This window comes from Bombina bombina, chromosome 3, assembly GCF_027579735.1.
Source record: "Bombina bombina isolate aBomBom1 chromosome 3, aBomBom1.pri, whole genome shotgun sequence".
Taxonomy (NCBI): Eukaryota; Metazoa; Chordata; class Amphibia; order Anura; family Bombinatoridae; genus Bombina; species Bombina bombina.
Window position 1 is genome coordinate 519,452,819 of NC_069501.1, and position 14,249 is coordinate 519,467,067.

Consider the following 14,249-nt stretch of genomic DNA (forward strand, 5'->3'; position numbering starts at 1 on the left):
GGGTAAATGTAACATGTAAGGGGGAGGGGTAGTAAGAACCGTTTATAAACAATTAGTTCCATCTTTCTTCTACTTTTCACATGAAGTTGCAACAGTATAATTGTCAAAACAATCATTATTACCACCATATAGCATGTACTTCAAATGTATTGTAACAATTTATAAAGGATAAACAATAGCAAATCTGGTGCATCAGCCATAGAGTTTGCAAATGTTTAGTATCAAACAGCACCACATCTATTTTTATTTGTTTTTATTACATTTTTATTTTCCATTTGATTTGTTTTTATTACACGAGAAGACGAGCAAATATGAACCCGTCAATCTCATTTCTGTCACTACGGAAAATAAATATTAATTTAATCATTACGTTCTGTGATTGCTTTTTGTGCACAACTATTATTTGACGTAGTTTAACGCAAGACATCTGGATGGCACATTAAATGCTTCAAACGATGTCTAATACATAACATTTGTTGATCTCTATGGAATAACATCACGATTCAACAAAACAAAGAGCAAAAACAGTTAGAGGTAATCAATAAACGAAAGTGATTTTTGAAATCAGGTAAATCAACATGTTTTCCCGCCTATTCCCTTTCTCTATTGTACAATGCATACATTGAGTTGGTGTTGTAACTAGAGGAAAAAAATGGGGGGCGACTGTGTGTAGACAACGAAAATACGTCTGGACTACACAGTAACATTTGTTTAAAGAAAACACATAACTAATTAGCTTTCTGTTGGTACTGTAGTAGTAATACAACATAATTTCAATTAAACCGTACTGCAATCCTGTTTCAATATAAATGCATGATACTCATAACAAAGGCGTTTTATAACGTGTATATTGTCTATGTACACAAATAACGCATTGCAGGCAACCTGCGGCAGAAAACGGTCTTGCAGCGGTCTCACTTATTGCAATTAAATCATTTGTTTATTCGTCTCGCAAGCACGACTGATTAATGCGAATAATCTGTTTACAAAAATATAAAACAACTCACTAATGTATATGTTAGAATCCCTATTTATTATGCTTGTAGTACCGTCTCGATTTATACTTCCGAAAAAACAAAAGCAGAAGAAGCAGCTGTCACACAGACAGCTGGAAGTACTGAACCTTACCCGCAGGACATGACATGGCGGGCGGGTTGAGGAGGTGGTAAAATGAAGAATGAAAACATTAAAACAATGACATTACCATTTTTGTTGAAGAAATATAGTTTGTCTATCCTTGTTTATAAAACCCCTGCCACGCATGAGGTAATTCCGCTACCTCATTTAACACGGAGATGCAGTGGCCATTTTAACACATTTCCCCCCGCCCGCCATCTCCAGACTAGGAGGTAGGAATGAAGAGATCCCCCTCCATGTTTATTAAACACTCACACACAAAGCTTTGGTTAGGAAGGTTTATTTACAGTCTCTCCCCCTCTCATCACGTTTGACGACAAGGTGGGGGGCTATGGTCATGCACACGACGGCGATAACCACATAGCACAAAGCCATAGGGAAGAAGAAGGGGGGTTAGAATGACATGGTTTCCTCCCACAACCCCCCTTCCCAATGACCAAAGGCGGGGTTGCTTCACCACCTCGCTCCCCGCTTCCCCTCCTCCCCCCAAATGGTCTCTCCCAGAGGTTACCGGAAGTTGTTAGGCGCTGCCATGTTTTCAGCTGCTTTGTTGTAGGGTTTCATGTAGTGATTCTTCGCCGATTTTTTTTTTTTTTACGTTTTTTTCCTCCTTCCTTTTTTCCCTCCAAGCTCTGCTGTTCTCCCTCCTCCCCTTTTTTTCTTCTCCCCATCCTTTTCCCCGGGATCGCCATGGAGGCCAACTGGACCGCTTTCTTGTTCCAGGTAAGAAAATAAAAAAATATAATAATGTAGTTTTCATATACGTGTTTATATATAAATGATATTGTACCTTTATATAAATAAAACTAGGGCGGTGGTGCCCCCTCCTCCTCTCTCTTCCTCTTCACACCCACCCCCCCTTCCCCGCCGCACCAGCAGTAGCAGCAGCCCCAGCCTTCTCTCCCCTCCCCGGGAAGCGGGGACACCCGGGAGCAAGCAGCCCCCCTCACACACCCCGCCACCTCCTCCCTCCTCACACTCCCTCCTTCCCCGGGCACACAGGCAGATACAGCCGGCTTCAAGCACCGGGGAGGCGCTCACAGGGATAGCACACACAGCAGATCTTTACAGCTTATGGAAACGCATATATATATATTTTATTTTTTTATTCTGCTTAGCTGATTGGAAGATAACACTATCAATGTTGTTTTGATGCTACATAAGGAGATCTCTTCTGCACACGATCGTTTTTGTAAACTATTTCGATAGTGTATGTGAATGTTTAATAAAGCCAGAGAGCACATTGCTGAATCACGTTTCCTTTGTTGTAATCTTCAACTGAAAGGTTGTCCTGGAGCTAAAATATTTGAGATTAACGGTAAAAGTAACGGATTTAGGTAATAAAAGCAATTTATTGTACTTGTGAGAGCCTCCATGTATGTGAAAATATTGTATTTTACAGAAGCATTGTAATATATATTCATAATGTATTTTGTAAACTCAATTTCGCGTATTCTTTACACCGTAATTAAGATACGTAGATTGCAGTAAATATTCGGATTTGTATTGCTCATATACAGTACTTTAATTGTTAAGCTAACATACTGTAATACAAAAAAATAATGTATTATCAGGAATCTCTTGTATGGATGTTTTTTTAATATGAAATGTTTGCACGTCAGAATATGCTGCTACATAATGCAATAGGATATGTTGTGCATGGATCCAGGATACATATGCCATTCTATTCTGTTATCCTATACATATAGGAAACTAAACCATACAATGATACAATGTTAGCAATGACTGTATAAAAAGGATTAACTCATTTAATTTGCAGAGCTACAAATAATACATGGAGGTCCTTTTTTTATTTAACCTTTTTGTAAAATAATAATAGTTGGGAGCCAATTTTTTTTTTATGTATCTTAACCAAAGAGGTAGATCAGTGAAAGTAAAATCTAATGTGTTTTATTGAGCAATATTGCTAGAATTACAGTAATGAAAGTAATGTAAACCCTTTAGCCGCCTACCCATTCATAGAGTTTGTAGATTTATAAACTGTTTCATGCAAATCAAGGGAAATGTTATGATTATTACATCTGAAGCAGCCCCCCCCCCCCTTTTGTCACAAAGGATAATGTAACCCTTGGGGACAGGGGCAAGTACTGGGTCTTCACCACTGAGACCTAGGCGGGGCAATATATGCACACCCTTTCACTTTCGAAGCTCATTTTGACCCTGACTGGCTGCAATGAGTGACACCATAGTTTGTGTTTAAATGTATAAATTGCCATGCTGATCTGCATAAGTCACGGTTTCCAATTCAGTGCTGTCACCTAAGCAAGCATCCTGCACTGAGCCGGAGAAGCCTTCAGTTACTGTGAATAAGCGCCACCTCAGACTGCTTGCTATACATTAGAGCCGTCTAATTGTATTTTGCCTTTTATTTTTCATGGGCTGTTTATTTCTCTGCAACAGCTGTTAGGCCTGCTTTTGGGTGCTTATTTTAATTGTATGAGTGTAGAATACACACTGTATTCATATATTATTATTTGTCTTAATTTATATATATATATATATATATATATATATATATATATATATATATATATATAGTTAAAGCGTTTACTGTTTAGAACTATAGTCTGATTACTTCTTACTGTTGAGTGTGTAACAAAATCTATTTTGGCTTTTTGTTTTTCAAAGAAAGTAAAATATGAATTGCAATTTTACCTTTTGGTTCATTTTCAAAAACAAGTGTCAGTATGTGTGTAATTTCTTCTAGTTTTAAAACTATCAAGAAATTGCAGCAGACTCAAATTTATACTTTCTCATCTCTTGAACATTGAGAGAACAAATTGCATTTTTTCTTCCAGCTAGTACCCCCCCCCCTTTGCCTGTTATGACAGTTCTTCACTTGCTGTGAGTCTGAAGACAGCCAAACTTTTTTTTTTTTTAAAGGATCCAGAGAGATTTTTCTTTAGGGATGTATGCAAAATGTAAGGGGAAAACACATGTTGGGGGGATTTTTTTTTTTAATAAACTGTGGTTTACTGCCCACCCACCAGGATTTGTCAAGCCTTCATATGCATAAGAACATACCAGGGACTGAGCCTTGGCACATAGGAAATGGGTATTTGTGGCAGGTTAACTTTCTAATCCTACTTTTTAAAAAGGAAGGCAGAGACACAGTGCTCCCAGCTATGACATATCTATCTGTCTGGCTATGTATCTTAGCTCTCTATTAAGAAATTCAAAAAGATATTGTAGTCTAATTTTTCCTTTGCTTCTTTTGAAAGAGGGCAGTGTATTTTTCAGTTCTGAGAATTGGTAAATGCACAATTTTCATTATTATCGGTTATTTGTAGAGCACCAACAGATTCTGCAGAACAAACAAAGGGGGAGTACAACAAAAAAATTCTAGGGATCAAATGGGTAGAGGGCCCTGCTAAGAGATGCACTGTTGTAGTCAGCTATTAAGAAGGTTATCTACGAACAGCTGCACTCTTAGGCTTACATGCTAAGGGGGTTCAGGGGATAGCAATGGAGGAGAGGAACTGGTATCAGGAAAGATTAGTGTAGGTTGTATGCATCCCTGAACAGTAGAGTCTTTAGGGAGCACTTGAAGCTTTTAAAACTAGATGAGTCTTGTGGAGCGAGACAGAGAGTTCCACAAGATGGGAGCCAGTCTGGAGAAGTCCTGTAAACGGGAGTGTGATGAGGTGACAAGAGAGGAGAGTTGGAGGTCATGAGCAGAGCGAAGGGGACAGGAGGGAGAGTATCTGGAGACAAGGTCTGAGATATAGGGGGGAGCAGATCAGTTGAGGGCTTTGTATGTCAGAATGAGAATTTTGTGTTTGATCCTAGAGGCAAGAGGAAGTCAGTGAAGGGATTGGCAGAGAGGTGCAGCAGATGAAGAGCGACATGTAAAGATGAGTCTGGCAGAGGCATTCATTATGGATTGTAAAAGAGCTAGGCGGCAGGTGGGGAGATCAGAGAGGACAAAGTTGCAGTAATCAAGGCGGGAAAGAATGAAAGAGTGGATTAAAATCTTAGTTGTGTCTAATTTTAGAGATGTTTTTAAGGTGGAAGCGGCAGGCTTTAGCCAAGGACTGAATGTGAGGAGTGAAAGAAAGATCTGAGTCAAATGTGACCCCGAGACATCAGGCGTGCGGGGTAGGGGTAATGATGGAGTTGTCGACAGTTATAGAGAGATTGGGGGTGGAGAGTTTTGAGGAAGGGAGAAAATAAGGAGCTCAGTTTTGGAGAGATTTAGCTTGAGGTAGTGAGAGGACATCCAGTTAGAGATGTGAGAAAGACAGTTAGTGACATGGGTTAGCAAGGAAGGAGATAGGTCTGGTGCAGAGAAGTAGATTTGGGTGTCGTCGGCATACAAATGATATTGTAAACCGTGGGACTTTATTAGGGAACCTAGTGATGACGTGTAGATTGAGAAGAGAAGGGGATCGAGGACAGAGCCTTGCGGTACTACGACAGAAAGTGGTGACGGGGCAGAGGAGGCCCCAGAGAAGGCTACTCTAAAGGTACGGTTTGACAGGTAGGAAGAGAGCCACGAGAGGGCTGTGTCACATATGCCGAAGGATTGGAGGGTTTGGAGCAAAAGAGGGTGGTCAACAGTGTCAAAGGCTGCGGACAGATCAAGGCGGATAAGCAGAGAGAAGTGGCCTTTTGATTTTGCTGTAAGTAGGTAGATTACAGGCACAGGGATATATATAATCACAAGTATATTGTAAAGTTTTTACTATACTTAACACTTTGAGTGCTAAGCACTTTCCCACCTGGGTGCTAATATTTTCTAAGTTTTTTTTTTTTTTTTTTTTTTAAAGACCCTCAAGACTTAAACTGTTAAGGTTAGGCGATTACCTTTCCAACAGTGGGTCTTGGGGGTCTGTAGCTGCTTAGATGTCTGAGATACAGGCTTCTAAACAGCATGCCCCCTCCTCCTATACTTAACCTTAAGTATAAATAAAGTTGCGCTGTGACGTCATCACGTCATTGCATGTGATGTCAATACGCATCACATGAAGCCCCAGCGATGCCTGTCACTCTACAGGCACGGTCGCCGGGGTAGGACTTGTTCGGAGCCCCCAGATCTCCCTCAAGGAGGGAGAGTGCTCATGACGGCTCTGAGCGGTCAGCACCAGAGTGAGAAATTCTGTGACGTCTCAGAGCCGTCATTAGTACTCAAAGAGTTAAATATTTTATATTAAAATCTCAAGGTGTTTACTGTTCCTCTGGAGAAAAAAATAGAAGACATAGTTCACTGGCTATGGGATTTGTCAAGCACTTGCTAAAATATGTATCATTTAAAAGGAATAGACTGACATGCAGTCTGGGCTTAAAAAATAGCACATCTAGTTAAGATACGTTATTAATAAATTTTATATTTTTTATTTTTCTATGCACTAGTCTTTTATCATTTTGGACAAATTTAGCACCCATCAAGAATATTGAGGTGCCAGTCACACACTTTTGTAGGAGCCTGGCTAGTGTGTTTGTGTATAGCTGTTATAATTCTGCTGGAGCCAGAAGCAAAAATCTAAGATTGGTGTCTCACTACTAGCTACTAGGATTTGTCAAGCTTTGGTTTAGGAGCCAGATTTTATTTTGTTTGTAATTTTGCGCACACAGAAAATAATGTTTCCAGTGACACACATAGTATAGTGATTTGACCTAAAGGAGCAGCAATATGACTTGTTAATGGTCAGAATGTTTTTATACATTGTACTTGTGTAGAAGGATAGGAACCAGAAGTAGATTTTTGCACTGACTCTTTCTGGAGCACCTGCATCCACAAATTCATTGAGATCTTATCGGATCTCCCACGTGGCATTGCTATGCCTGTGATGGGGGGCCTGCCTCATGTTGTCATGTTGTTGCAGTGTGCATTGAATTGGCCCATGTTGTTTGCTGTGTTCTAAGGGTCACGTTTTGTAACCCATAGGGGAAAGGGGAAACAAATTAGTGATGCGCCGAAATGGAAATTCTGGACCAGGACCGAACCCGAAAATCCAGGATGCATTTGCCTGAAAACCAAAACGGAAAATGTTTTTTGTTTTTTTTCGAATTATTTTAAAATATTACTTTTTTTTAGGGTTTTTTTTTTTGCATAATTTGACTATTTAATTTAATGAATCTGAATTGAAAAACAGCAAGCCAATAAAATAACACTTTTTATTAAAAGTAACACTAAAATTGAACAAAAAAATATTTGAAAACAATAATATGCTACACAATGTTTACCAAGAAAAAAATCAGGCTAAAAAAAAAGAATCCCTACATTAAACAATATTAAATATCAATTTACTGTATTTTGTATTTAGTTCTGTGTAACAGAATCTCATGAGTTAAGTGAAATCTCATGAGATCACAGTAAAAAGAGTTCATGACCTCAGCACTGTTGATGCATATTGGCTGCAGTTTATTTCTTCATTTTTTAAAAAAAATGTTATTATTTTTTTTACCTGCAGCTGGACAACAGCTGAAGTATAACTTTTTACACAGAAAATACTCTGGTTAGCTGAGGAAATTGCGAGGCAAAATCTTCCTTTTTTTATATAGAAATGTCAGGTTATATTTTCCTGTCCACTTTTAACAGTTTTTTTTTTTTTTTTTTTTTACTAATTATCCAAATAAAGTATAGTCCTAGAAAACTATTATATGCAAAACAGTAAGTCAAGAAATTAACTCAAACAGCAGCTCTAGTCTAGCATCAAATTTGAAATATACAAAACAATAAATTTACTGAAAATAACAGTCAAACCGCCCCCCCCCCCGAAATAACCGAAAATACAAATTTCGTCAGAAAACATTTCTGCGTCCGAAATTTCAGTGCATCCCTAAAAAAAATAAATCATATCCTAGCCTTGCCTGCATGGTTCTGCATGAAGAGGGAGACAGAGTGAATCTAGCTCACTGGACTGCTGCATATCAAAACAGCTACATATGCTGTGGGATCTTTAGATGGGTAGCTTGCACAGTGCTAGGTTGCTCCCATGGAAACCTGATGCCTACCATTGCAAATCTTTCCTCTTTGGGTTGTCAAGAGTTTTTAAGCCATGCTTGTGTATGCAATTATATATAAAACTATATTAATTGCAGCCCTGTATGTGTGTATCACATATTTTGTGTATGTGTTGGTATATATGATGTAGAACATATTTTCATACTACTGAATAGTAGAATTAGAGACCGTGTACGTTAAAATGTGTTTTCCCTTTGTGTTCCAATTGGCTTGTGATACCTACTGCAGAGTATTAGATATATGTGAAATTGTTCCTTCATGTTTACTTTTGTATTTAAAATAGTTGGTTTTGCTAATCAAAACAATCCCCTGTTTAGTCTCAAGCACAAAACCATAAAAATGGTCTGAGTCTGCAGGTAAAGCAGACCTGCTAATGCTATATATGTCTAAACATAAATGCTAATTATGGCTGGCCACAACAAGCTATTTCTGATTAAGACTTTGTTTCTCTCCTACCCCAACTGGGAGATTAAAGAGGTTTTAAACTGCTGAGTACAACTACTATAGCTGAGCGGGAGCAGGGGGTGTCAATGAGTACAACCATATTTTTTTTTTTTTTTTTTTTTATCAGATTAAAAAAATCTCTCTCCTACCTTCCCTGGTTAAAGTGAATGTAAATTTTGATGCTAAAGTGCCCGGTTTTTAAAACTTTGATTAAAAACAGGGGCACTTTAATTCATCAATATTTTCAGTTCACTCCTGTTGTGAAAATAAACTTACTTTTTAATCTTCACAGCAGCTCCAGCTTCCTCCACCTGTTTCAAAGCCTCTTCCTGGGTCTAAAATGAGGTATCTGGCTTCCTCCAATCACAGCAGTGAATCAGACACTGAATCCCCCGGGGGGGAATCTGTGATTGGAGGATGACCTATCAATCATTTCTGACATCAGAAATGGCTTGTGAGACCGGAGGAAGCAGCAGCTGCTGTGAAGTTTAAAAGGTAAGTTTTTTTGTCACAACAGGAGTGAAATGTAAATTTTGATGAATTAAAGTGCCCCTGTTTTTAATCAAAGTTTAAAAAACCGGGCACTTAAACATCAAAATTTACATTCACTTTAATTCTGTTGTCTCCTGTTTACATAACTTTTCCATAGAAAGTATGTTTGTTATTCATGTTTACAGTATAGGTGACTGTTTCTACAGGCAAAAAGTTTTTTCAAATAATTAAAATAAAGGTAAGAGTGGTTTTCAAACAATTAAATACACTGCGGCAGGTAGAATGAACCATTGGGAACACATTAAAGGGGAGAATATTTTAGAGCACAATGTTTCTAATGTTCTAGCTCATTGATGTCTCTACTATTATGCACTCTATTATAAGGTTGGCGGTGATTGTGTTTTTTTATTTTATTTTTTATTATATATAAATGGTGTTCATTTCTTCCCACTGTTGTCATGTCGTCTAAGAACAGATATGATGGCTATCAGCAAGTGCAACGCTAACTGTTAATCTCTGAATATTATATTCACAGCTGTTGCCAATAGCTTTTCTTGACAGCAGTTAGCAATATATTTAGTTAAAATTTTGTGGTTACTGTTCAAGCATAAATAAGGGCATACATTTATTTTTTTTAATGCAGGGATGGCAGTGCTTGACAAATATGTTCAAAAATTAGGAGCCAGTAAGAATATTTAGAAGCCAGGCATATTTTTTTAGGAGCCAGACAGTTGGATTTGTATATAGATATATGGAGAATAACCCAAAAAGTTAGGAGCCAGGGGTAAAATTCTAGGAGCTAGTGGCTCCCAGGCTCCTGGGTTTGTCGAGCCCTGCAGGGATGGGAAAGTCTCCGGGAGCCCCACCTATAACTAGACCTAGTAAGGGAAAAACAACATTCAGGGGAGTAAAAGGTTAAAATCTCCGGGAGCCATGGCTCCTAACACGTATATATTTTTAAAAAAAATATATGTGTAATTTTTTTTTGCTAAAGATGCTAATGCATCAATTTGAATAAACTTCCTTGGTTTCTCAAACCTTTGAATACTGTAAACCGTCTGACTCCTTAGTTTTTTTTTTTTTTTTTTTTTTGTTTGTTTTTTTGTTTCATACCTCCTTCTCATCTCCCTGAATTTTATTTAGTTTTTTTTTTTTAATTTATATCCTGGTTTTTGAGACGGGTCACTTGTTAAAATTTTCTTCTTATATAAAGTATGAAATTATTTTCCTCTGTAAAAATTGATTCATTAACTTTAATCTCTTCCACTGTAAAATATAAAGTACAGCTCAACATATTTTTAGTGTGTAATCATAGGTTAATGTATTGCTCTAAGGTCTCTTAAAATAAAGCATTTCACATCCAGTTATCAAATGCAGCATATCAAAATTTTTTTATAACTGGGTGGAGAGTCTGGAGACCCCCTAATTAGTGGATTTGGCATATATTTCTGAAAGATGTGTAAAACCTGGTACACAGTATCTCAATGTATATAGACAAAGCTTGGCAGTAGAATGTCCATTACTATAGTGTTCAGTGACTTTCAATATGGTAGTAATAAGATGCCACCTTTTCAACAAGTCAGTTTGTCTAATCTGCTCTGATTTTTCTCTGTATAAATGTTTTGTAGATTATCCATTTTATATGGCCCACCTGGGAGTGTTTTTGCAACCATTTATAGTTTTGCTTATTTTTTGATAACATTGTGCTGATGTTCAGACTCCTAACCAAGCCCCAAAGTATCAGATGTAGATCCAGGTATACAGATTCCTGCTGTTTTTGTTTGTGTAATTTGCCTTTTCATGCGCAAGGGGGGGTGTATTCTTTCTGCTTTTCCAGCCCATTTCACTGGGTGTCCCAGCCTAACATTATTTACAGTGCTAATTTGGGAGCTTTTAAGTAAGTTTGTAAAAGGGTTTTATACTGGATTTTTAGATCAGTATGTGTGCATATTCATTTTAGTAGTGTCTATTACATGTAGTTGATGTACACTGTCCCTTTAAAGGGACGTTACAGTCAAAATTGAAATGCACATAGATGAATTCAATTTTAGAATATAAACATATTTGCAATATACATGTATTGGCAAACATGCTCATAGTAAAAATTGCTTTTTTTAGTGTTAACATTTTTGTCTGAACGTGCATGTAAAGTATAGCTAGATATTCTCAATGCATTAGCATTTTAAATACTGCAGCTGCTCAGAGCACCAGTGGGGGTAGTATGTCAGCAATTAACAACTTGAGTCATTACCAAATGGTACAAGCAGCTTAATCTCTCTCAGCAAGTTCTGTGTTTAAAATGCTGGTGCATGGAGCATACTTAAATACACTTTAGCTTTACAGCTTTACATCTATAGCTTTTATTAGAAGCATTTTTGCTGATACATGTATATTACCAAAATGCTTCTATTTAAAACTGTAAAGCAACCATGGAGATTCCAATTTTGGCTGGAATGTCTCTTTAACTGTAGGAACTGCAGTGAAGTTGGTACAAGTAGTAGCAACCACTGAATGTTGCAGTTCATCGCATATACAAAGAGTTGATTGCTTCAACTCTTTACTGAGATCTAGATTGCCAATGGAAGTATCATTGGCACAAACACTGTTTGGAGCTTTGTGAAAAGTTTTTTTCATGGCTTAGTGGCAGCACACAATGTGCTATTTTGGCTGGAGTGGTATAAAGCTCTTTGCTGTTAGACTGCCAGATGCTCCAAATTATAACAAAGGAACTCTGGATTTGGGGGATGCCAGGAGAACTTTACATGCCCAATTTCATATTTTGGTGGTGGAGGAATAATGGGGCAAGCTAAGAGTCTTTGTTCCAGTGAAGGGTTATCTTTTTTATGTTGCAGCACACAATGGGATCCTAGACCGTTCTTTGTGAACAATTTAAAGGACATTTTTGTTACTGCATACCAGTGTCTTGTGCCTAAAGTGAAGACAATACAGACATGATTTATGATTCGTGGTGAAGAACTGGATTGCAACCCACAGAGCCCTGACACCAACCACCAAAAACATATTTTGGATGAATATGAATGCAGACTAGCAGTCAGGTCCTATTGCTCAATTTTCGTTCCTGATCTCACTAATGCACTTTTGTCTTAAAGGAAACCGGTCTTCACAGCAGTTTTTCAACATCTAGTTTAGTGGAAAAAGGATGTTTATATCGGTCAAAAGGTTCTGACTCCATTCAGTTGGACTGCCAGTTGGTCAACCCTCATTTTAAGTATATCCTAAGCACAAAGACCCTCAATGTAAAGGACCTGTAAATACAGTGGATTTGCATAAACAACAAATGCATGAAAGACAATACAATATCACTTAGTCTGAACTTCAAATAAGTAGTAGAATTTCAAAGTTATGTCTATTTCCACTGCCCCTGTATTGTTTGATAGCCATCAGCCAATCACAAATGCATATACGTATATTCTGTGACTTCTTTGACATGCTCAATAGGAGCTGGTGACTCAAAAATATAAAAAGACTGCATACTTTGTTAATGGAAGTAAATTGGAAAGTTGTTTAAAATTGTGTGCTCTATCTGAATCCTGAAACTTTAATTTTTACTTGAGTGTCCCTTTAATTTATTACGGCTTATTGTTAACTTTACCACAGGGGTGGCAGTCATCAAACTTGGAACAGTTATGCACTCCGTTGAACAAGGATGAGACATGAGATTTAGGTCCATAAAGAGTGTAAAAATCTTCAGTGTCTAAAAAAGAAACAACTTGACAGATTTGATGACAAAGAACTATCAGCACAATTAATTTGCCACCCAAGATAGTGTGAAAACCTGTCACCTATGCTAGCAAAGCACCCATGCAGATAAGCAATTACAGAAATCGTGCAAGCTCTGATTTTAGCTTAAGGAGCAGAAAGTTGGCACACTGATGAGAAGGGCAACACATTGGTATTAATTTTTTCAATTAAAAGGACACTCAATCAAAATTAAACTTTCATTATTCAGACAGAGCATGCAATTTTAAACAACTTTCCAATTTTCTTCCATTAACAAAATATGCAGTTTTTATATTTACACTTTTTGTCACCAGCTCCTACCGAGCATGTGCAAGAATTCACAGAACATACGTATATGCATTTGTGATTGGTTGATGGCAGTCACATGATACAGGAGTCCAAAAAAAATATACTACTCATGTGAAGTGCAGACTAAGAGGGCGATTTATCAAGCTGAGGCGGACAGGGGCACACACATGCGCCCCTGTCTGCTGCAGCTTGCCTCTGGCGGTCTTAATTCCCCTGGCGGCGGAATAAAGCATTGCACACAAGCGCTATTTTGGCTCGTGTGCAGTCCCGCCCGCGCACTGCCAATCACGTGCAGGCAGGAGCTGTCAATCTCCCTGGTCGGACTAGACCGTGGAGATTGAATTTCGCCACTTTAGAGGTGGCGAAAGATTAGGGAAGCATCGGTCTGATGACCGCTGCTTGTTAAATATGGCGTGCAGGTACTCTTGTGAGACAGAGCAGGAGCGAGCTGCACTTAATGTTATGGCGCGGCCGGGCCGGGCTGTGACTATACAGCTGGCCCGATGCGCTGTGTAAAAAAAAAAAAAAAAACAGACCCGCTCAGCAGAGAGCGGGTCTGTAAAACGGGCATATTTTAAAAAAAATTAAAAGGGAAAAAAAGGTTTTATATCGATAGTGCAGAGATATATAACATTATTTTAGTACTATGTGCAGAATTATATAACATTATTTTTTAGGTTTACTGACACTTTAATATCTTTAGTCAGCCCTCATGTCACTGGTTCTAATTATAGGCCAGATGTTTGAGGTATGTGATGCTTGAAAAAAGTTTTGATTAGATTTGTTAACATTTATTCAATCTTTTTTTTTTTTTTTTTTTTTTATGATGGAAATCATATCAGCCAACATTCATAGTTATTACAAATACTATTTCTCCAACATTGGTGTGTCCGGTCCACGGCGTCATCCTTACTTGTGGGATATTCTCTTCCCCAACAGGAAATGGCAAAGAGTCCCAGCAAAGCTGGTCACATGATCCCTCCTAGGCTCCGCCCACCCCAGTCATTCTCTTTGCCGTTGCACAGGCAACATCTCCACGGAGATGGTTAAGAGTTTTTTGGTGTTTAAATGTAGTTTTATTCTTCTATCAAGTGTTTGTTATTTTAAAATAGTGCTGGTATGTACTATTTACTCTGAA

At 38.0% G+C, this 14,249-nt stretch overlaps 1 protein-coding gene across 2 annotated transcripts in view; it reads left to right on the forward strand.

Annotated features, from left to right (window-relative positions):
* Window positions 1-1,595: 1,595 nt before the first annotated feature.
* Window positions 1,596-14,249, forward strand: part of VEZF1 (vascular endothelial zinc finger 1) — a 130,534-nt gene continuing 117,880 nt past the window's right edge. The window contains exon 1 of one of the 2 annotated variants that reach the window (XM_053706940.1): window positions 1,596-1,860. In XM_053706940.1, the coding sequence (XP_053562915.1) occupies window positions 1,828-1,860 (33 nt within the window). In that variant the 5' untranslated portion in view covers window positions 1,596-1,827. The remainder of the gene's footprint in view (window positions 1,861-14,249) is intronic. The other variant, XM_053706941.1, reaches the window with a different exon arrangement.